General features: G+C 37.7%; 1 protein-coding gene across 14 annotated transcripts in view; it reads left to right on the top strand.

Annotated features, from left to right (window-relative positions):
- LOC124135962 (poly(rC)-binding protein 3-like) overlaps nt 1–25,750 on the top strand; it is a 358,312-nt gene that overhangs the window by 301,672 nt on the left and 30,890 nt on the right. For 12 of the 14 annotated variants that reach the window (XM_046501684.1, XM_046501683.1, XM_046501695.1 and 9 more), the window contains 2 exons: nt 13,170–13,312; nt 21,286–21,309. In XM_046501684.1, the coding sequence (XP_046357640.1) occupies nt 13,232–13,312; nt 21,286–21,309 (105 nt within the window). In that variant the 5' untranslated portion in view covers nt 13,170–13,231. Of the gene's footprint in view, nt 1–1,800; nt 1,946–11,739; nt 11,851–13,169; nt 13,313–21,285; nt 21,310–25,750 lie in introns of those variants that run through there. The other 2 variants (XM_046501688.2, XM_046501690.2) reach the window with 2 other exon arrangements.

Here is a 25,750-nt window from a genome sequence, read left to right as displayed (position 1 = left end):
GTAACAAGAACACATGCAGGATCACTGATAGTGGAACAATAGTTGCACAAATTGGTCAGAAAAGACAAGAGTTGTTGGAAGGGATGTAGTATCTAGAATTGTTTATTTACCTGTGGTATGTAAAAATATTTTCTCAGATGATGAGAGGTGTATAAATAGTTTTTGTAACTTTTTTTCATATTGATTAACATGTGTTTGAAATGTGTCTTGTGAAACTGCCATGGAAGTTGCAGACACGTTTCCATTTAGAAACCTTTTCATTAATATTTCCAGTTCCAACACAGAGACTCATTATGTCCCACTGTAGTGTTTACCAACATCAAAATTCCACAAATTTCCTTTGTCAGAGATTTCAAGTTCAAAGGCTTTGTGGAAGCAATCCCTCCCAGATGCTAATGGTTTCATTAATAAACAAGATAATGAAATATGTAATAAACATAAATCTTCAAAATCGGCTCCTCACTTCCTCATGTAAATTCCATGCCCCAGCTGGCTACCATCACGGAATGGAAGATGCCTCACTGGTGGAGGGGTAAGAATGGGCTGGAGAAGGGGCCTGTGGTTGATGTATCTAGCAGCTTGTTGGCAATTTGTGTCACCCTGATGAGAGAAATATCAAAGAGCTGACTACTCCCTTGTCATGTGTTTGTCAGGGCTCCTTCAACAAAAGTGCTTTCAAATTAGTGGTCCAAGCCACATGGCTGCTGTCAAATAACCTGCCCAGATTGGTAGTGATACAGCATTTAGTTTTACAAGAAGCTTGTCTTGGATGATTTTATGCCTGTCAGATATGATTAGTGGCAGGAGGTATTTAAGTAAGGACCTCTCAGAATTGAATTTGGTAGAGGCAGTCCACAAGGAACTAAAAGTAAATTTTAGATTTTGTGTTTACTTGGAGATTTCCTGCAAGAGCTGGTTCATGAATGTGGTGTGTAAGACTGATAAGTTAAAGGTGAGAAATATGTAAAACTGTTCTGATTTGTTAAACACTGCACTCAGCAATATTCCATCTATATGGCGGTGGTTTGTAAATAATCGAGTCTGGTCCAGACAATACAGTGATTGACATAATGAGCATTGATCCACACAATTGGGATACGATGACATGCATCAACCAAGTCAGCGAGCCTCACCACTCAATTCCGTTTGTGACCTGTTTCGATAAGCATGATCACCTTATACAGCAAGCATACTGAAGACCTATTCTACCCCTGTATCATGCCTCGCAGTTGAAGTGAGATGAATAGGTGAAATATATATATTACCTATCAAGGAAGGAATACTAGTAAATAGGGTTGAAAAACAGATTCTACCCAGGAGAATTTCATAGCCAATGAATGTGGATAAGTTTCCTGCGATCTGGTAAAATGATGTAAAGTATATGTTAACACAGAAATTCACATGTGTACTGATAGTGTAAATGATATGCCAGAGCATAAGAAGTTAGCTCGTGTCGTAACCATTCCCAGGTCCATTCATCTAAGGTGATCGTAATTCCGATTCTTTTACATGGCTTACAATCGTAGTGCAAAAATCGCTTTGTGGAATGGGGCTCTACTCTCCTAACCTCACGAGTTCCCACTGGAGCTGTGAACCATTCATACCTGTATCCTCCACAACAAGATAGCTTCCCATCGACTACAGCCCTGGCCAGATTCAATTAAAACAAATTGGCCGAGATTACTGCACAGCTACTAGAGGAGCAGCGTCCTGGTGCGCTTCCTCCTCGGCTTCAGAGGAAGTCTTATCTGGGGCTAGCGGCTCTGCTGAAGATGCTGCATGGTCACTGCAGGATAGCAGATAAAGCCAGATACAGGCACATGTACAACACAGGCTACAGGAATAGGGTGGCCGTCTAGATACCTGCTACCACAGGGGCTGCTGACAATGTGCTAATTAGCCCTTGATTGAATGCATGGGCAGTTGGCGGACTTGCTGTATGGTTGTAAGTATGGTGTAATCACTGCTTGCTCTGTACTGGATACTGTGTTAATGGGAAGATGATGTAATGATTGGGGAGAGTGGACAGATGGCAGAGGACTTGTTTGGTAGTTTCACGTGTATGGTAGTTTCACGTGTATGGATTGGCATGTTTGTCAATGTGTATTAGTGTGGTGGATCAGCCATGACTATATTGTACTAGTATTCACATGTTAATTACTGTTCATAAGAAGGTATTTTATGATGTTTCAACTGAAATTGTAAGTGAACATATTTTTAGGATACATTTTGTAGCCCAAGAGCAAATTATCCCGAAGTTGATAATGTTGCTGTTTTGGTTGAATTTGTGACAATACTTGATAAATGAAATGTTAGCATCCCAAAGTGTTTACATGGTTAGATTTATTTAATTTTTTCTGTGTCATACACGAAAAGGGGAAATTGTTATAAATAATCTAGCCTTGAAACATTTCAAGTGGAAAGAATCATATTGTTCAATATTATGGTGAAATAGTTTTGATAAATATGACAAGTATATGCCCATTTTGAATTAGCGTTTAGGATTTTCTTACATTCATCATGAATACTGTTCGGAAATGGCAGGAATTGTTATATTAATAAAGGATATATATTTCTCCAAGTTAATTTAAATAGTATCAAAATGTGTGACTATGTATCAAGATTGTTGGTTATTCTGAACGACAGTGCGAGAGTGTACATTGTACAGAAGCAGATGTGCTTGTGTTTTGGTTTGGGTGTGAAGCGCCACCTGGGGAAGCCATCATTGATAAGCTAATCAGGCCATGAAGATTAGGCACTGAATCAGGTGGGCTTTGTACACCTGTTCAGGTAATGCAGTGTTGAAGGTTGACTACGTATCTTGGATTATTTTGTGAAAGGTAAAGTCAAGTTTATTTCAAATATTTTAAATGTGCCCACTTTATGACTTTGATCAGAAACTATACAGTCTATGAAAGGCATGTAGAAGTGATACACATAAGGAAGAGAATTTATGGATGGCAACTTCTTTATTATGAGGAACACAACGTTTTGGAGAATGTGCTTACTCCTTCATCAGGGGAATACTCAATTAAGCATATTCTCTGAAACGTTGTGTTCCTCATAATAAAGAAGTTGACATCCATGAATTCTCTTCTTCAGAAACCATAGACCCCATTCTTCCACAATACCAAAATTCAGAAGACAAATGATTCATTTACTTGATAATAAATCAGTCTGATAAATCTAAAAAAATATAGCTAGATATATTAATTCAAGTTTTGAGCTTAGAAGATGTAAAAGAAACAAAAATTATTATTAATGGCAGTAAATAAGGTCAGAACAAAGTTTTTAATGTTCATCTTTGTGTATAGCTATATATCATTGGTGTCACAAGTTACTAACTGTAAAGTAACGTTCATGTGAATAACTTATATGAATGTGTACACTTGAAATGGAATAATAAAGCATCCTTTCTCCTGAAACCGGGTGACTTTCCCAATCAGGTTGCTGCTGACCATTTTCAATCACTGAGGTTTCAATGTACAATCTATATGAATACGGATTCTTGATAAATGGTTTAGGGTGTTTCTAGAATCATGCCTTCAGCAGTATTAAACAATTGTTTATAGAAGTCCGTCAGATTTTGAGGACCCAATTTCGCACTCTGTATAGATTTGATTTATAAATTAATCATTGTATACTCCATGCAACTTATATTTGATGATTAGTTTCAAGATAATTATATTGTTTTTTTAGCAGTTCTGTGACAGTTTTGCTTGAAGTTATGTTTTGAAATACTTAATCACATCTATGCAGAAATGCAACATGGTACAAAAGGTTGAAATAACTGAACTGTTAGGTGTGTGTTCACTGCAGCTCTTACAATTGTTAAGACAACGTCAGAAAAGTTTTTCTTTTATCTCATGTGCTGTCAAAATTACATTTGAAATCTCACCTTTTGTTTCTTGACGACTTACCTGTAAAAAGCCATTAGTTTGAGTATACTTAAACAAGGTGTTTTGAGTTGTAAAAACACTAACTGTAGTACTTACCCAGGTCGTTACAACGAGATGTTTCAGTCTCAGTTGAAATGATTCTGAACCCATTGTTCTGGAAGTAGGTAAGAACACTTTTACAGGTGGCTGGTGTTTTTATGGCATTTCCTAATTGTCAGAGTTGTTTGTGTATTAGGGAGAGTAAACAATCACTCCATCGCTGCTCCATTAGCTAGCCGGGACACACAGGTAACATAATATCTCTGTGGATGGGGGTGGGGCACGGCTTAACTTACTGCTGTCACTATTCGTGGTTTGTACAACAAGGTGAGAGGTTTTGTTTACTTTTTACACAAGATGAAGAATTTCCCAAACAGGCTCAAATGAAGTTTAAATGTTGGTTTAACTTAAACATTACTTTAGTCTGTTTGAATGTATTATTAGAGCTTACAAGGGTTTCATTTTAAAGCCAAGTTTGTTTATTACGTTTGATAACCGAGTTGGAATATATTGTGATAATATCTTAGATTATTTTATAAAACAATTTTGGGAGACATTTTTCATGCAATACCTGCATTATACACAATTTCTATCAAAAATATGAAAAGGAAGGGTATGCTAAATTTCTAATTATGTTTGTTAATCTTTTTCAAACATCCCAACCAAAATTATGATAATACCAAAGTTTGTGATATCCTTTTGATGTCTGTTATAAGGTTAGTTAATTTCAACTAGACTTACATGTTCTGAATTTGGCTGAACTTGTCTTCATTGAGAACAAGGAGAATCACAGGCACTGCAGATCAGGTAGAAGTTCAAATTCTCCGACAGATTCTATACATGTATAGAAGGAGTAGCTCTCACAACTGACACACTTGTAGTGTAGACTCCGGCAGCATGCTGCCATTTAGGGATGTATGACTGCAGAATGTATACAACTAACTTGTCAGCTTCTACAAGATTGATCAAAGGGATCGTCAGATCATGGTATTAAAAAAAAGTTGTGTGTAGGCAAGATAACCATACACGTAATCTGAGATAGAGCATCTCCCTTCAAGAGGCTTGGCTGGGGTGGGTGGGTGGGGGGGAGAGGCTGGCCATGAAGCTCGGTTCTGGGGGAGAGGCTGGAATTGGGGTGGGAGGCCCTCCATGAAGCTTTGATTGGGGGGGCTCGCCTTGTAGCTTGGTTTGGGAAGGAGGAGGCTCGCCATGAAGCTAGGTTTCAGGGGGGAGGCTCACCTGGGAAGGTTGTTGCAAGTACATCTTGGTTTGTGTTCTGTCTTCTGGCAGCAGGTGGGATAAGAAAGAGATAGGGGGGTCGGGGGAATGCTTTTTGGGGGGTGGGGGGTAGTATGTTCCTTGGAGAGGTTGGGAGTCTTGGTGTGTAGATATACTTGTTTGAAGGTTTAACAAATTCATCATGAGGTTGGATGAGGTACAAATGTATAGAAATTGGCAGTGTTCTTGAAATGTTTAACAATGCGATTGAGGCAAGTCCACAAAGAAAGGGGTTCATGAGTGTGTGGGGTTTGTTTGAAAGATAGCCAGCATCCCATACTGTTTCTGAGATGATCAATCTGTTTGAAAGAGGCATCACTGGGGGAATTGCATTGAATGCATGCATTATCAGAACTCAAAGAGAATTTGTAAAACTTGAAGAGAGTGGTTCATAACATAGAACAAGTGTTCAAGTAACAGCTTTATTTCTTTTGTTTTTCTTACAGGTACATATATATGTACTCTGCCTCATAGCATTTTTTCACCCGATGAAGGAGCAAGATATATTCTCCAAAATGTGTTCCTCATAATAATCTTTGTTTCTTTTACGTCTTCTAAGCTCAAAACTTGAATCAATAAATCTAGCTATATTTTTTTAGATTGAACAGATTTATTATCAAGTAAATGGATCATTTGTCTTTCGAATTTTGATATTGTGGAAGAAATGAGGTCTATGGTTTCTAAGGAAGAGAATTCATGGATGTCAACTTCTTTATTATGAGGAACACAACCTTTCAGAGAATATGCTTACTTGAGAATTCCCCTGATGAAGGGGTAATCAGATTCTCCGAAACGTTGTGTTCCTCATAATAAAGAAGGTGACATCCATAAATTCTCTTCCTTATGTATATCACATCTACATGCCTTTCAAAGACTTAAAAGGGTTACAGACACTAATATTTAAGTCTGAAACTCGTGGTAATCTTAAGGGACTTTTTTCTCTCCCTAAATCTGTTTTTTTAATTTTTTATGGTAAAACAAGCTGCTGACTACTTCGGTATGATCAGTGGTGTAGTGTAGCTTTGTGTGACCAGCATTTCTTAGAAGGTGGAACTGTGGATGTTCTGGCATATTGTCTTAGAGGCTGCAGAGGCCACATGTACAGTTATACCAAGATGGTAATTGGGGGAGCAGATTGGTAAGATACAGATGGGTATTTGGGGTGGGGAGGAATGTGTAACAGGAGCAGATTGTCAGCAGGGGTAAGTTATTTGTGCATACTGGTAATATAATACCCCACCCCCTGCAAGTAATCAGAGCAGAGGGGGAGGGGGCGGGGGCAATTAGGGGGGCAATCTGTTATTGCATCAAACACAACTGAGATGCTAATTAGTAAATCAGTTCAAGAAGTTGTCTTTTCTCTGTCTCAGCAGGATTTATGATGGACCAATCACAATTCGACTCATGATATAACAGTCCAATATACACATATCAGTGGCATATATAGGGGCTATAAGGGCTATAAACCAGTCAGTCTCAGTCTCCTTGGTGTACCTTCCAGACAATAGGATCAGCCCTTGCTACGCTCATTTACAGGTAAACACATCATTTGCCAGCTCTATTTCAGAGACTTAATGTGCTGTGATGCTATTGTACTTGTTGTATGGCCCTGACTCTTGTAATGTGGTACTTTAGTACATGAACTGTTGTCAGTGTGATTGCTACGTCATGGAGTCTCATTGCTCCTGTAGATGTACCAAGAATCAGTTGAGTATATGTCTCTACAAGCAGCTGCATTCTTTAACTGGGACACTACCAAAGGATCTCTATGTGTATCCTAATCTGTCACCCAGACCCTAGACTGGCATCTAGTTTCTGAAATGTACATATTTTACAGATTAAAACAGTTGTTAAATTATAGTTTAAAAAATATGTTAAGAGACTCTCTATTTTGAGATGATACTGATACTGCAGTATTCTAGACTTGCCAAATATAATAGACCTGCATGGGCTGTATTGCATATATTTGTTAATAACAGGAGTCCCACTCAAGTCTAGAATGATTTGGCACGTCCAGACTGCCTCAGCTCCAGGAAATTAAGGATTGTTCTGGGCTCTATTTGAATTTTCCTTTTATCTTGTGGATATATATTTTTAAAAGAGATAACATTATTTCTGGGTCTAAATGTTAGTATTGTGTGTCTGTGTTCAGTTGTGTCTGTATCTGTACTGCAGGAAGTTGTAGTCTCTAATTTGGCACTGAATTGAATGTTCAAAACCCGGTTTGAAGTGTATCAAAACTTAAGGAGGACACATTCTTGTATTCATCAGTATAAATAGTAGACTGGTCATTTGGGTGATTGTCATGAAAGGACAACTGTCAGTTGATTTTTATACCATGACAACATGAATTGATGCTCATGCTGTCAACCACTAGTTTGTGTGTTCCTCTGCTGCATGGTGACTTGCGATAGCAATATGAATGTAGCCACAGTGAGTAGAGTAAAGCTAGGCGTTTTTACCAGCAGCATTTCATTCCCTCTGAAGCAGACAATAATACCTGATCACTCCTGACAGCAACAATTCCCCAATGTTTGTGTGTCTGGTGTAAAACAAGGAACTGTTAGCAGTTGTACACCATGCTTAATAAGCCTGAGTACTATAGGTAAACTGCTCCTCTTTGATTGCAAAGCTCACATGTCAAGCACAAGCTTAGCACAGATCGAGGTACTTTTGTCGTGAGTTATAGGTTATGATGCATCCTTGATAAGCTCTATGCCATGATGGGCAGGGAAGAACAGACCTGACATGTGGAATGGGACACTCCACCGCTATGGTCTCTAATCGTCTTGCTAATCATCTCTTTCATCTGTGATGTAAGACGATTGTTCGAGGATGATTAGCTGACAACAGTGGAGATGGATTTGTAGTCACGACTGGTCCTAGGCCAAATGTCATTCTCCGATCATCAGTGGTTGCTGTGGGTCTAATGAGGCCCTCTTTACCTCCATGTAATGATGCACCAGAGAGCAACATGGGAGGAAGTGGGTGATAGTAGTATGGGCTAGTCACAAGTTGTTTGAGTGATGGCAATTTGTTGCAAATATTGCAGCTGATCTTGTATTTTGAAGATTCTTCTCGACATCTAGGTTTCAAACTCTAATGAGTCACAATGGATCTCAATTTGGTGGAAGTGGGGGTATCATATCTGGGTCAAAATTGAAATGATTGATTATTTTGTTCGCCAAGATCTATTAAGTTGTTTCCTTTGGAAATATGAATTGCTCTTGAATTATATGAAATGTCCTGAAAGTTTCGATTGTATGGAAATGACGATTGAATCCTTTTCAGAATTATGGAGGAAAATGTTGATCTCATTGTTATTGAAATAGTGTTACAAAAGTGAATTTATTCGTATGATATGAAAATATACAGAAAAATAGGTTCATTGAAAAATATTCATACCTGACAATGAAAATATAAAAAAATGATGGTATGAACTGAAAAGAATATTGTTAACGTAACGTAATTATCTTCACAAATTAGATAATATTTGTGGTACATGATTGAAGTGCTCTCTGTTCAGTGATACTGAAGTACTCCCTAGTGATAAGCTTGTACAGAGATGTGTCACTTAATATCTTAAACCTCTCCGTCATATGTGGGGCATCACGGTTCTATTTCTCTTTTTTTCACCACTATTTCTTTTCAAGCTACACTTGGCACTTTTTATACATCATTGTCGCCTGGTACTTCATATTTTGGCCATTTGCTAACATCTCCCGTTGAGTTTTTGGCATTCCCAGCTGTACGGGGCGTTGCATAGTGTGTACATTGTTACAGGAATCTCCCAGCTCTATTTCTCATAATCATCCTCAGCCTGAATAACACATGACAACCCTGGGAACAGCGGTTTACAGCACAGTGTCATCATACAGAAGGTAGATAACTCTACATGATCAGAATTGTCCAATTTTTGGCTCGTCTGTTCATTTCTAAATGGTTTATATTTTGGACATACCTATTTCACCATACACAAATTTGTTGCTCGGCGACAGCATTTGTGATAATAGTGGTACTTTCTCTTCACTTCTCTCTGTGGATATTTTTTCTCATGTGATGAATATATTTAACATACAAGGGGCAGCAGAGCCAGCCCTATTGGTAATTAAGCACATATCTGCGAGCTATAGTCGCCAGTTCGTAGGTCGAGCCTGTTGACAGTGCTGTTTCTGCTGGTAGCCTTTGGGTATCTTTAATGGCCTGTTAGCGAAGCTTCATTCTGAGTGCAAGAAACAACCCCCAGTCATTCCACCTCGTTCTCTTTCTGCTTCCTCCCATGCTGAACAATCTTCTCCTTCCGCCCAGCCTTGCCGATCCATACTGCTTTTATCTGTGAGTATTTTACATTGGCTATCAGCTTGTAAGAAATACTTTTTACAGGCTTTTATAGGTGAAGTTTTTTTATTAGTAGAGGAAAATATCATATTTTCTATATTATTCGGGTAAAAGATAAACTGTGGATTTTGTGGGGTTCATTCATATTGGAGGGAGAAATATTAATTATTCTATCACTATTATGTTCATGTAATTTTTCAAATTAATGTTTGTATTTTATAGAAGTACTCAAACACAAATATTTGACCTATTTTTCACATTTTACATTTTCTCACAGTAGCCTATACAATTTATTTGACCATTATTATGAATATTTTATGGGATGTTCATTTAGTTAATGGCCATGTTGCTTGGATTTATTTATTAATTGGTCTCTTTAAAATAATAACTTATCCCTGCTTCCAATTATTATCCACAAGAATTTTTCATCATGCATTTTTGGTGTGTTTTGGGCCATTATCAACACACGATAAAAATGGTGTACACAAGCATAGTGACAGGGTGTTACTGCATACTGATTCTATGGCAATGTCTCACTTCCATCCATGGCTATCTCTCATTTGCCTGCAAGAATCCTATCATTTTCAAGCCCTTTTCAATGTATTCTTTCAACAAGACACTATGATGTGGTAGTTTTCTTTAAAGTAATTATTGCCTTTTCAATTGGCTCGTGCACATTAGGGGTGCGAGAAGAACGCTTTGGAGACAATTACGCTTGCCTGACGTTGCACTGAATGGGTTTTCCATGATTGATTGGCTGATTGTGTATGATGTCGATTGGCGAGGTTGAAAGGTGGTGGGATATAAAAACACAGCAATCAATATGTGAGGTCCCCACCGTGAAAATCACACCTGATGTTTATTGATCTTGTTGCGATTATAACCAACAACTCTGCACAATTTCCGTAAAGTTGCTCCAGAAATGGGAAAACGAGGACGAGGACATTCAAACAAACCACTTCGTCATGGCAACTGTCCGCTATGCTCAAGTTGGGGACAAAAGCCGGTGAAAATTAATTACCAATTGTAGGCTAGGAAAAGGGTAGTATGGCCGCAGTGTGGCTAATTACGTCCACTGGATCTCCGCTTGTTGAGTCGCGTTCTGCCAGATTTCCTGTCACTTATCACAAGAATTCAATCACTGAAAGATCAATATCGGGGAGATGTATGCGTCCAGTTACTGCCCAGCTTACGGCAGTGGTTGCAATCAGATGCCAGACTGGACCTGCAATGGCAACTTCGGCAGGTATTACCCAGACCATGACACATTGCTCTTTTATTGTTAGTTGTTCCTCATGAACCATCTCCATCCACCATCCATGACTAGGCCCTGTAGGTTTACGTGATAAGCTTATACGGTGGATCATATTCTGACCTGGTGTTTAAACAGAATAATTCAATTCCAAGCTTTCAGTTAGAAGTGAAAACTTATTTCGGTTTGAGATTACTCTTATAGTCATTGTCAAATTTTGAATTGTTTGATAGGCATTACTTAGAAGTTGACGAATGACAAAGGATAACGACTTCTTTAATTACTGTAAAGGCGACGTTTCAGTATAGTTCCTTATACTGTTGTCAAGCAAGGCATTGTTTAACATTTATTTGAAACTTTACTATATGTAGTAAATGATAAAGGCGTTGTATGGAATTATTCTTCGTATTGTTTGTAGAAAATGTGTTGATAAAATAAAAATCGAAAAATTTGACATTTCAAAAACACATAATCATATGCTTTGTTCTTGTTGGTTGTTCAGTTTTCATGTTCTTTGAAGCCTCACACTGGCTTGTAGAGTTGTAAGGTTAATGAAGCATGTGTTATTGCCTCAGCTAAACAGCTGAATGGTTTGATGCCAAGGATTATATAAAACATAAAGTTGCCGCCAGATTTACCATGTGATTAAATAATTGATTCTATATTCTGCCCCGAGCTTGTTTAATTGGTTCCTAAAAGTTCTGTCATACCATTCCTATACAATCAACTGTCCACAACAGTTCTCTTCTTACACATGATTGGTTCCACACACTCCCACTTTCCTATTTGTCCATTACTGCAGTCAGTGCTGCAAGTTTCCAACCAAATTCCATTGATCTGCCAATATAATCAGGCAGGCCACATTTGTTATGCAGATTTGCTATGCTTAATAAAGCGCAGATTTATAGAGTTAGGTGACATTGATTTGGGAAGAATGGTCGGTTCTATGAGCCTCAGATGACAGTATAGCCAGATTATGGAATATTTTAGCAGAGTTTGGACGTATGTGGGAACATGTCAGCGAGTTCTCTGATGGGATAAGAGGTTGGTGACATTTTCGGTTACAGCTGCAGTTTGAATGGTGAAGGGGAATGTCACAGGGTGATGTCCTTGCTGCATTCTTGTTCAATTTCAGTTTTGAAATTAATAGCACTTGGGTTGTCATGCGTTTATTACCATCCAATCATGATCAAAGGGGGCTTGATTTGTGGCTGTGTGGATTCTCATCAGCCATGGTGCCAAAATGGTACTGATTGTGTGTGTTGGTAGCTTGGATTTGGGATGACTCACTGAACAAGTCACTGTTGTACATAAATAAAAAATCTGAAGTAGTTTTTTGCACTTTAGGGACGGCTTATGTACATATTTGATGACTTTTTGTGAATTCTTTGTAATGGGTGAGGTCCTCTCTAGAATTAATTGTCATGCCATAACTGTTGAAATGCTAAGGTAAAAGAAATGTATTTTTTCAGTGTCTAAAGTTAAATAATATCTAATGCAATATTACGAAGATATCAGTAGAAAAAAAAAATTGTATGAGGTATTATTTTTTTCATTTTTGCAGCTAAATTAAATGAAGTGGGACATTTGATGACATATTTTTCATAGCTGCAAATGTGATTTGGATACGGTGTTAGATCATGCTGACAACTGTGCATGTGTTCTTTTGTCATAGATTTTAAGCTAATGTAAAAGAAATGTTATCATAAAAGGATAATGCTTTTGAATATGATTAAAAAAGAACATAAGTGTGAACTGCTACATTGTAGACATGATATTACTGTGTGACATCAGGGTACACTGCTTCAGAGAAGTGCCCAACCATATTGATGCTTGTGTGCCAGCCTGGCCAGCTCCATGGTAACCTGTAGGGTGCTGTAGTGCTTTCCATATGTGTCAGTTCACAAAGTCATGAGAACTAGGCAGATACTATTTGAACAAGAGTGCTTGATAAGGACTTACATGTTTTGACACTTTGCATGAGACGAAGAGAGTTGTTGGATTGACACTTGATTGGATCTTTACCTTGTTTGACAACTGCAGGGAGATGGGAAATGGTTGTAGATAAAGAGTTAATTGATTTAACTAAATTTGTTTTTGTGAAAAAGAGGTCTGTGTGATTTTGTGGTTAGCTTTCATGAACATGTTTGTAAATGTATTCAAAAATATATGATTTAACCATAAATATTTTTTTTAAATATTTGGAATAGGTTGTTGTGACCATTTTCTTACTGTGACAGTTATTCTACTCAGGGAACAGTTATTAAGGACACAATTCATTCCCTTGGTATCCATTTAGTGAGATGTATTCTGAATGTGTTTTCTCTTGGATTTCTCTTTAACTTTTCTTCCTTTTTTTCCAGATAACAAAGATTGAGAGAAGGGGAAACAACCCTTTATTTTTCTCTTGGTGGTTTTCCTTGTAATGGCAACAGAAAAAACAATGGTGCAGAACGACACAAACTCGTCCACGATCCTCACGATCAGGATGATTATGCAGGGCAAGGTCAGTATTTCTTGAAACCATGAAATCAGAGTCCAGATAAGAAGGCATAGTTATCCATTTGTTGTGGGTTTCAAACTCAAAATTTCAGTTGTGTCCATTCGTTTCTAGTATGCTTTACACCTGTGATTTGTCCCCCAGCAACTTATGCTGCTGTGTGAGGCGGTGGATCAGGTGGTCAGGTTAGGTGACTTGGTTATGCTTGTCGTAAGAGACGATTAACGGGTCGGATGGTCAGGCTCGCTGACTTGGTTGATGCGTGTCATCGTATGCCAATTCGGTGGATCGATGCTCATGATGTCAATCATTGGATTGTCTGGTCCAGATTCCATTATTTACAGACCGCCGTCATATAGCTGGAATATTGCCGTGTGCGGCATTAAACAACAAACCAACCAACAAACTTGGCTGACATGTCATACCCAGGGTTGGGGTTCACAATATCAATCATTGGATTGTCTGGTCCAGAGTGGATTCTTTAACAGCCCACTGAAATCATCTGGAATATATTTCTTAGTGTTATGTAAAACAACAAAAGAGGCTTTACCATGGATTTGCATCTTAGATTTGCTGTCTTTATGATCCTTGGTCTGTCATCATTACTTGTGGGTTTTGTATAGTTGGTAAATATTTGTTATATTCTTCATGTTTGTATTTTGTCCCACATTACACTGAAACACAACCCAACTGCTACCCTTTATTGAGGCTTAGTATCAACATCCATTCCTAATTGAATGTTTTAAAAACTTGGCAGATTGGTTCTAATCATTCAGGCTCAATGACTTGAAATGTGTTTAAAAACATGATCTGATGACAAATAGGAAATGCTTCTGCTATATACTGATGGTATGAAGGATAGGCGAGATGGAATGACGTAAATATGCATTAATTAATAGTCGCTGAACAGACAATAATGGTTCATATTAGTAATAGCATCATTCTTGCATTACACTTGCGAATGTACTGTAGATGAATTGATCCAAATATTCTAATGAAAATGACACTGACAAACATCAGACTGAAAATCTATGGTCTAAGGGAACATTCTCTCCTGACTGAAGTTGATAATTATTCCATGTAAAAATATCTTTCTCACATGATTGACATTTTATGAACACATAATCATAAAGTCCCAAAAAACAAACCTGTTCCTTTAGATGTAACGAAAGAAGAATATTTACGGCTGTGGTGGAAAGGCCATTTTAGGAAAATTACTTCATTTCTTTTCGTTTTATTATCTTATTTAATGAAATTATGATTTAATGCAGCATTGATGCACATAACTAAACAGTGGAGACATGTAGATTGCAAGATTTGTGTCCGCACCTAGTGTATTGATACCTTGCTCGTCCTAAAGCTCTTTCATGTACAAATGGGATTTACAGTTCAACCCCATAATCTCCTGTGAATCCATAGACATGAAAATTCCATTCTACAGTGCGGATTGTTCCACGTGAAACTGTTGAGGTAGAAAATGAAGGACAAAGACCTAATTACTCTTGGTCATAATTTCTAGCTTAGCTGAAATAATATCAATATAGATCAATAGTATAATCTCCTTTGTTATAATCAGATCAAATGGAAAGCTGTCTAGCTGGTGATGGAGGTGGACACAGTTTGAAAGATATCTGATTATTTAGTCTCATATCGGAAGCCTGGCAAAGATTGTGTTTGCTTTTTATGCTTCAGAAATTTATTTGTAATCTTTTTCTGTGATTGTGCGAAGGAATACATTTGAAAGAATATGGTTGGTGTTGAGGATAACTTGTGATGTTATCAGCATATTCTGGGATGTGCAGACCAAAAAGCATAATAAGATGTCGAGAAAAGATTTAGTGATGATGATGATGATGATGATGATATCGTCAACAGGGACAAGTAATACAGTAGTCATATAAGGCTAATGTTTCATGTCAGTTACTTCTTCATGCGCTCTATAATTTACAAAATTGCAAAAAAATATTCATGAAATCCACAATGCCTGTAAAACAATAATTAGAATAAATAATTATTAACATGTTTTAAAAAAATCATATTGATAGTGATCAAGTCACAATGATTTTCAAAATCATTTCTGTAGAATCTAAATAATAGTGCAAATGAGCTGTACCTATTACCAGTTTATCAGTGAGAACACTCAAGTGTAAAACAATGATAAAGATGAACAACAAGTAGGAGATTGGCTGGATAAGGTAAATTGGTCCATTTGTCGGAGTGTTCTTGAGCTGAATCCCACGAGATGGTGTACAGCCATTGACAGGGCCCTGACAGCTTACATGATAACCCTCAACCTGCAGTCATCGGACATGAATAATGAATAAAGCCAGATGCAAAACTCTCACATACTCTAAACTACACACACAATTAATTACGGCAAATTGTAACAGCCATGATTAGATTCCTGGAGAAATTCCCCACCTCATTTCGAACTGATCATAATATGTGATAAAGATGTTGACAAGAATAACTTCATTACAATTTAATCAAATGAGACGATTTGTTTTGCTTAAAGTCAATGAATTAACCGAATCATGTTTTATTCAAATTCATTTTATCCCATGTACTCGTTGGCATTGAGACTTAAAACAAATCTGTTTTGAAGGTAAAAATTATTCATCAGTAGCAGCATTATCAGTAGTTTGTTTTCATTAAATGTTTAGTACTGTGAAGTGCAATAAATCTTCAAGTTGCAGCAGTACTGGGTTGGGTAACATGCAAGTAGATAATTGCTTTAATTTAATATAGCGAGAGAACAGCACCATATGGTACGTCAATGTAATACGAATGTGGCTGCAGCAATGACGCCATACCGCATGTGCTATTTATTTGGGCGCGTGCCGAGGCAGGACATTGCCAGTTTCGAATTCTCGCCTGATCGTCAGCTTAGGCATTTACTACATGTGTTGAACTCTGGAATTGTGGGATTCTGGTACACAAGTCACTCAATTGAGATTACAACAAGACTTTATGTCATAATTATTTACGATGAAAAATGTGAGGGTTTGATGCGGGTATGAGATAAGATTGGCACAGGCCTGTAATGGCAGTTGTTAGATGGGATTGAAGCCACATGGCTCCCACTTGATAGATGCGTTTCCGACTTACTTACTCTCATATACAAATGTAAAAGCTACAAGTGTTCCAATTACCTATATTAGATTTGTTATTTCTATGAATTTTACGATAAATCAAATTAATGTCATTTGATTTGAAAAGGTCACTGACTTTCTTATGACCTTTTGAAAGAATAGAACTGGTTTTGTTTCGTAATGGTATGTTAATGATTACAAGAAAGTAACCAAATATATACAAAATGTCAACGCCAATGAGTCGTGATTATGTGCTGAAACAGATTCAATTGGGCATACAAGGCGAAATAAGGTTGAAAATTATATGAAACCCTTTTGCTTGACATCATGTACAAATCCTGTTTATTCTAAACCTGGTAAATGTCAGTGAAATCTAGGTTCAGATCATACACGTAACAGAGCATCACCTACTCAGCATCAGTACCCACAAGAACATGTCTGAATTTAACACATTTTACATTAGTACTGTCTATGTAAGTAGAATGTCTTTCTTATCGAGGCTTTGAAGACACTAAACGTGTCAGTTCCTAGGACTGTACAGCACACCAGTCCCTGTCAGCCGTCTGCTTGTCCCCAGTCTGTAGGGCCAGATTTCAGGTCGTGATTCTAGGCAAGACAGGCCTCTCAGTCCAAAAGCATCATTTGTTTTCTGCAAAATATGTCCCTACAGGGATTTGGCTGGCAGGTAGGAAATAATGGCTAGAGAGGGAGCTCATTTTCCAGGCCTCTTTCCCACAAGAGGGTAATAATTGCACTCCCCGCTGGGTCACATATATCATTAGTAGAGATAACATTTTCTATGATAGAACATCAAAATAGTACCAGCCTCTCATGTGCGCATAGGAATTTGGAAATTACTATCAAGCTCAAATTTGAAATTTCAGTGATGGTGATGACAATTTAAAGTAGCTCTTATATCATCTAAGCCTTTCATGAAATTTGGTGTCAGATTATCCTGCAGTTTTAAGGAGCGGTCTGTGAGATTAAAGGTTTCAAGCCCCTGAAATGAAGGTCACCTTACATGATCACACAAGTAACCTGAGTGAAAGGGTCAGAACCAACGTCATCAAAAGATTCCATAAACGACAATCCCCAAAGACAAAAGACAAGCAGGAGTAGTCGTCACTTGCCAGCATACCAATGGTCACTTGTATCTCTGGCATCAAAGATGACCTTATCCATCGGCTGACTCAATGCTCATTACAGTTGTGATAACAAGTGGTCATTAGGCGGTGAAGTCTTGACAAGTTTTGTCTTTATTTTGCCTGGGGTTTCCTGCCTATTAAGGCACTGGAATCATCTTCAGAATAGCCGAGTTGCTAAGGGTTCACAGCTTCCCTGTGGCAAACTCCAGCTTGAGGAGTTTAGGGGACCAATATAGAATCCTTAGTGCAAATATAGAATGTTTGCTTCATAGGGACATGTTGCTTAAATATGAGGAAATGGTTAGTACTGCTCTGTGTTCAAATGGGATAGATGAGAACAGGAGCTAGTTTCCATATTGTAAGGCCATCAAATCCTTCTATTCTCTTGGATGGTTTGGTCAGGTGTCACTTATAAGCATGTTCCGGGGCAAGACGTCTGCCAGATTTAGAGCTTCATTTCCAGACCATCTCATGTTAGATATGTAGATGTACAGGAGGAACAGATATGGTAGCTGGTGCCAAATTGTTCAAAAGTAGAATATTACTAACTGGTAGCTTGTATGTAGTAGACATGAAGGAGGCAAAGATAGTCAAATATTTGATCAATTTGAATTAAATTTAATCCACTTATTTTTTGGGTTATCAAGGTTTTATGAATTGTTGAAATTGTACGATGGATGCATTTCTTATGATTATGAAAATGGTTGTCAGTTATAGTTACTTCATATTTTCAATTCTATTTAGATCTGGGGTACAATAGGTCTTCAGTAACCCATGCTTGCTGTAAGAGGCTGGGGTAGATAATAATCAAGTGTTCTTAACTTGTTTTGAGTAGTATATATGGGTTCATTCCTGCTGGGGTTTTGTAGGCTTCAGTATTCTGAAGAGATGCAGTATTGAGGGCTGGGAAAGGCTTTGATCAAGACACAATCCTCTATGGATTGATAAACGACTCTCGTGTGACCTGCCACCATTGGTTGGTGCTATGGTTGTGCCACAACCCACAACTCCTATATACACAGTAGGTGGAACTACTTAGCGTGGATTCAACGTACAGGGAACAGCATTATCAGCCGTTTACAATCAGCTGGGCGGGCTGATCTCGGCACGTGTTGTATCGTTACCACATTGGACATAGGTGTACAACTGTTACAACATAAAATGCCTGTCCCGTGTTAATCTCTGACCCTTAACTGAGTGCTGCGCGTTTTTGTTGCACTCATTTCAGCAACTGTTTGTATCATTATTTATCTAATTCTCACTCCAAGAAACACACAGGATGCTCTGGACCAGAGACATGTGTTTTGTTTCTTGCAGGGCAGTGAAAATTAAACTGTTCTGTTGTGTGTTGCTGTGCAGTTGCTAAGGAGCACCTGTACATGTTTTCGACTTGTAGAAACATGTTGAATAAGCAATAGGTTGTTTAGAAGTCCTGGAAAACCCTTCATTGTACTTAAAACTACCTGTAGCAAACAACAAAAATGTCGAATTTAAGGTGACAAATTCAAGGAGGGGTTTATTGGGAAAGGAATCATGCGATAATCATTCTGAACATGTTTGAAGGATTAAAGTTTGAGTTCCTAGCTGTATGATAACATCCAATGATGTAAGTGATACCAGGTGATAAATACTCTAGAATACAGTAGAATACTGATCAATAGTCTGTGTAATTTTACAAGCCATTGGAGGAAGTAATTGAAGTGATCGCTGTAGTACCAAGCGCTGCCGACGAGATGAGGCTAACTGGGTAGGATGGAGAAGAAGCCGTCTGTAACAGGCAGCTAAATCATTCACAGATGATGTTTTCTGACAACTGCTTATGTGTTGTGGGATTTTGATGGGGCGTCTATTGAACACAATCAGATATCACAAATGCTGTCTGCTGAGAATTGATAAAGTTAGTACCAGCTTGTGTTATCGTTAGATAAGTTTTTTTCCTTTTGTCAGAATGGTTGGAGCTATATGTTTTCTGTTTATGAATGGTTATATATCTAGATTGTATTTCAAAATTGATGCAATTCATGCTGCTTTTGAAAGATTTAGGTTTTGGTCTTGAAATTGATAGGTTTTTAATTGGTTTATATCTAGGATAGGGTACACACCTTGATATTAATCTTTTTATGATTGGTGATCTTCTTTTTAAGAATGCGGTATAGGAACTTTGACAAAACACTTATGAAAGTGAACAGACAAATGATTGACATTGATGACAGACCACATCGAGGAGATGTGTCCTGTTAGTAATTACACTGTTCAGGCCAGTAATAGACAAGTGTTTGTTTATATGCAAAGAATGAATGGACACTGAATAGCTGTGGCAGACAGAAAGGTGAGGGGTGAGCTGGGCACTGCCCTGGCCTGTGAGGTACACACTCAACCCTAACCTTTCAACAAGATGCCTAACACATGTTGAATAACATGTTTACCTGGGGGATTCCTGACTACTTTCCTGAACTGACCCATATACCTGTCTCCAGCCATTGTTTTCTAAAGCAATAAGTATGTGGCACCAAACCGACCAGCTGACTCTCTAGAACTTGAGAATTAGTTTCCACCAAATAGTTTCTCCAAATAGGAATGCTTCATTTTTGTTAATTATGAATATTTAAACTTACATTTCCTACAGGAGTCTCCATTGTCTGAACTGGAACAATTTCCATTTTGTGTTACAGATTCCCATTTGCTGTTCATTTTCGGTTTTCATTAAAATTAAATTCATTTTCCATTCCTGCAACTTTAGTAAGTCTGTGAAATAAAATGAAATGGAATTAATTTGTTGAAACAAATAAAATCAGATATTCCTTAGAAATGATTTGTAATGCTATATGATGTTGCAATTCATGGCGCCATCCCCATGGTAATGCATGATATGCAATTTAGTATCAATACTGTCCAAGTGGAGCCTCAAGGCCAGACTACTGACATTGTTGATTATCAGTTGATACTGCCTCTTCATTGTGGAAGTAGGATTCCTGTGTGTATATACACCAGCCATTTGTAACCAGTTACCAGACAACTAAACCCTTTGTGCTGGAGTTCTAATGCATACTCACACTCACCAATACTCTCTATCTGCTAAGCACTGTTTGAGGATAAATGACTACAATGGGCATAATGCACTTCCTGCAAGTCTGCTAGTGAGGCGCCATTACTGACCCCAAAATGGACAGCAGTAATACATTGACTGTCAGCTTAGTCGGGCATTGTAGTTATGTAAACGGTGTCATAGTTGCATTCATGTGACAATTAAGTGGTACGGTTTACTTGCGTTCACTCCATCAAATTGGCACAGGGTATTGGTTTCATGCTTTGTCCTTTCTGATTTTTGGTTTGTTGATATAGCTCCCAATTCTCTTGAGATTTAATTTGATTTTCATTTGTTATAGTCCTGATTTGTTTGCTGGGATATGAAGTCAGTGCGTTATAAATGAGTTTGTTTGTCATTTACGGCTCATGGGATTTGATTTCGTTTATCGCTATGAAAATAGACCACTCTTGTGGTGTTTTGTAAATATTACGTTTTTATGACTTCTTTCTTGAAAGACTGATAAAATGAGATCTGAATAGTTAATTGATATCGCTGACTAAGACAGTAATTGAACTAAGATTTATTTAAATTGTTCATTTGCACAGCCATGAACTGTACATGAACACGACATTCTGGCTTGATTCCATGCTTTTACATGAATTTGTTTGCTATTTTATTAAATTTTGATCTAATATTTTCTCTCTTTGTTTACAGGAAGTTGGAAGCATAATCGGCAAGGTGAGATATGTTTTCTTTCTGAGTGTGTAAATGGTATCTTGTCTGTAGTAGAACAGTGTTCTGTCTCTCAATGAAATTATCAAGATGGCTCTTGTTCCTCGAGCTCTCATTTTAAATATCTAAATGAACTATTATTTTTTAAATTGTTTCTGCACCTAGTATCATCGCTGTTTGATAGTCATTCATAAATACATGTTGATGATATTCTGGTAGTCGGAATCATTCAATGGACTCTGCTTTAGCAGATTTCTTATAATTATGTAAATGCTTTTGTTGCTTTTAATTATCTAGTATTTCGATGTTATTAATCCTGATTACATGTGGTTATCAGTATCAAATAATCACAATAATTACCATTAGTATTTTGATGCCATTTTAAAAAAAATCAAAGAAATTTCAGCTTAGGGTTGATTTGCTTGTACAATTCCAACTATATCATGACCATGTGTTTATGAATGACATAGTGATGATACAAGGTGTTTGCACAAAGGTTAGCATATCCTGTCCCAGTTGCACCCGTGACAAACATAGGATAGAACGAAAGCAAAAAGCAGAACAATTTGGCTGTTTTTGTTCTCTCCAAGGATGAGATAGAAGAATTTGGCTGTTTTTCCAATGCAAAAAATAAAACAATTTGGCTGTTTCTTCAAAGCAAAAGGTACAACAATTTGGCTGTTTTTCCACTGCAAAAAAATAGAACAATTTTGCTGTTTCTCCAAAGCAGAAATGTACAACATTTTGGCTGTTTTTCCAAAACATAAGGTAGAACAATTTGACTTTTTCCAAAACATAAGGAAGAATAATGTTTTTCTTTCGAAGTTTGTGTCAATTGCATCCTCATTTAGTTATGGCCTCCATCGATGTCCTCCCTTACTTTGCAATAATCAAGGATAATCATAAATATCAACGCCATTTGATCTGGAATTTCACAAGAGGATGTTATCGATAGAATTAATTTGTGAGGTTGACACGTAGCGTTACCTGCACACAAAGACGAAAGAAAAACGCCAGCTTTGCATGTGGTGCAAATTAACCTGGGAGGTTCTTGATCATGAACTTGCTGATTGGACATCACTATTTGTTGAATCAGACAGAGCCATGTCAATATTTTAGCGCGATGATTTCTGTGGAAAAAAGGAAGATGGGTTGTGTGCGTCAACATTGTAACTATTTAATCTGGTAGCCCTCAAGACAGTCTTGCCTAATGGCACACTAAAAATAGGCTATTATTAATCGTCTTCCTCCATCTGGTTCACACATTGAAGGAAGACCTGCACACGATGCGTTGCCTTTGTCTGAGGAAGTTTTTCACTGTGGAACATTGTGAGCATGCCTGCTTTGTTTCTACAACTAGTCTAGTATGTTTCTTTGTCGGCTTTTGTGACTCGAGGAAATTCTTGATGTTTCAATTCGCAGGAAGAGGATATGCATTAAAATCTTGATCTTTTGTTTTGAAAAAAAGAATATCATGTACCTTGTGTGTTGTATGTGTGTTGGTTATAAGATGTACGTATGCACTGCGATGTAGATCTAGAATCATTCTCAGAATGTGTGACCTATTCAAAATAAACCTGTATAAAAGGGATTTTACCCTGATTTAGACATTAATTATGACATTGACTTAATCAATGTAGATCTAGAATTATTCTCAGAATGTGTGACCATTTCAAAATAAACCTGTATAAAAGGGATATTACCCTTATTTAGACATTAATTATGACATTGACTTAATCAATGTAGATCTCGAATTATTCTCAGAATGAGTGACCTATTCGAAATTTTTACCCTGATTTAGAAATTAAGTTTAACATTGACAAAAGTGATGTATATCTTGAAACATTTTCAGAATAAGTGACCTAAATTTAAAATAAAGCTGTATTAAATGGATTTTACCCTTATTTAGAAATTAATTTATTTCATGTTTCATGAATAATAAGTCATACATTGTATTACAATTTTACATGGGTGGTAACAAAATTCTTACTTTAACAATTTGCCAATTATTGTCATTACCCAGACAAGTTCTGAGAATAGAGTTCACCTTCTTTAAAATGTGTACCGCAAGACATGTTATGGGAAGCAACGTTAATGAAATTTAAGTATGTTAAAACCGGAATAAAAACTTTGTATTGTAACACTGTAAATGTGCCTTATGTGCATTGGTTGTTTTCTGCTAATGGATACAGCACGGCAGTAGGTTAATAGCATCAAGCCAGGAGTTGAACGACTTTCCATACTTGTTCTGCTGCTAGAACCTCAGGTAATAAATTACACAACATGGATGGTGTACAGGTACTGTTGGATGGGGGTCATGGTGTGGAAGGCTCTGTGAGGGGGCCAACTCGGAGTCTTCTCCCCACATTAAACTCTCCTTGTACTCGGTCCCGAGAGGACCTCCATAGTCTCACACACCCCTCCAGGTCCCGGGAGTTTTACGGTCTCATTCATGTAAGCTATCTAGCTGTGCCTAATCTGTTTTCTCAGGGATGTTTTTTTTAAGTAATTATTCCATCAGTATGAACATACATAAGCAAAGGATTGTAAATAGTTTTTAGTTTCAGGAAAGTAGGTTGAATATATCGTCCTCCCAAAATAGACCACTTGCAGAATCTTGTAATTTTTTAACTTTTGAGAATGTACTGGCACTATGTTACACAATTATTTGAAGGAAATTAATGGATGGGTACCAATGAGGTTAAATATATAATTGTCAAACAATTTCTGGCTTGCTTGTTAAGCTTATCAAACAATCACCTGTACACACACACACACACACACACACACACACACACACACACACACACACACGATCTACTTTTTACTTGTGCACTCGGATAATATAAACGATTTATTAGTTTTTACAAACCTGTGCAGTATATGGAATTGGTTGTATCTTCAAAGTGATGCAAGAAAATTACAGCCTGATTTGAGAAACAGGGAATGTGTGTGTGGAGTAACAGACCCGCGGTAAGATTTAGTGGAATATAATGGCGGTGATGGTGGCACCCACTACACCGATCCCCACCCCCACAGCTGGGCAAATGATGTTGCCAGCAGGGCCTGGATGATCCTGTCCCCCAAGTCATTCATCAAGTGCACAGTGCTTGGCAGGAGACTGACAGATAGCAATAATACAGACCTAGCTGTTTCTCCTAATGGGATGGGGATGAAAGCGGATAATAGATGCAGTTGTCTTTTAATTTCTAGTATTGATCAGTATTCCACATGTTGGTAAGAAGAAATGGGTTTGTAAATTTTATATTGATGACAAAAAAAGAAAGAGCATTCCTATAGTTTTGAGTTTTATGTCAAATGGTGATGTTTAAAGGAGGACTATTTTCAAACGGACATATGTTGTTTTACTCATTTACACGCCTTAAGCCCAATTGTTTTTCGATGACCGTGGCCCATATTCAGGGGCCAATTTTCAATTTGATTTTAAACATTTGCAAAACACGCATTTACTTACCGGTAGGTGGACTGTTTAAGCTTTTATAACCTTTACAGAGTTTGACTTTATGAACATGGAAGGGGACACAAGGATTTCATTACTGGAAGTTTTTTAGTAGAGATGTTGTCCAGTAACAAATTGAAGGTTGTAAATACTGCTGTGTGGAAGTGACCTGTGATATCATCTGTACTCACACAGACAGATAGTTTAGTTTGATTGGTAGAGATCTAAGTGAGTGAGAATCTCCCATAGGCACTCTGTCTTGCCCTCTGATCTTCCCTATCTAAATGACATCATGAAATATGTCTGTGTGTGCAATAGACCAGCTTCAATTAACTTCCACCGTCCCTCAAGACAGACTGATGGACTGGTCAAGGGGCACCTGTCGTGACTTGACTGGACGCTCTGGCCACTCAGTGGGAAGCTAATAGTCAGGCCTGGTGGATTAACAGGAGACAGATTCTGTAGTATCCATTATTGACATGGACTTCAGGCCTGGACATTATTGAATCAGAGTTCAGCATCATCTGTGATTGTAATCAATTTATTCTGAAAGCTTTATTACATATCTGATACAGGATAGTAAGAAAATTGTTGGAAAACTCCACCTTAATCAATATCTTTGGAGATCATTTCAAGCAGCTGTCTATCAAACTATGAAGGCCCATTAAGAGTCCTTAGTATAGAGCTTGACAAGTTGGTTCTCAAACTTGGTGGCCTTCACAGTGATAGCTGGACATTGAGATGGAGATGTCTCAAGTCTTTAAGGAACACTGGTGGCACCATAGTATCAGTCCTTCTTTTTCTGTCTGAACATGGCCCAGAGGGAGAATCAAGCTTAGTGTTTGCCCAGTGTGTTTATCCAGACATCATCAGATGCCTACTCACATGGTGAACTTCAACATCGCCAGCTACAGGGAGAGGTGTATCATAGCGCCATCTACCTTTGTTAGCGGTAATGGACATATCTTGGTTGAATCGCTGTCTTCT

Source organism: Haliotis rufescens, unplaced genomic scaffold, assembly GCF_023055435.1.
Source record: "Haliotis rufescens isolate VD_foot unplaced genomic scaffold, xgHalRufe1.0.p SCAF_4, whole genome shotgun sequence".
Lineage (NCBI taxonomy): Eukaryota > Metazoa > Mollusca > Gastropoda > Lepetellida > Haliotidae > Haliotis > Haliotis rufescens.
This window is presented reverse-complemented; position numbering and strand designations above follow the sequence as displayed.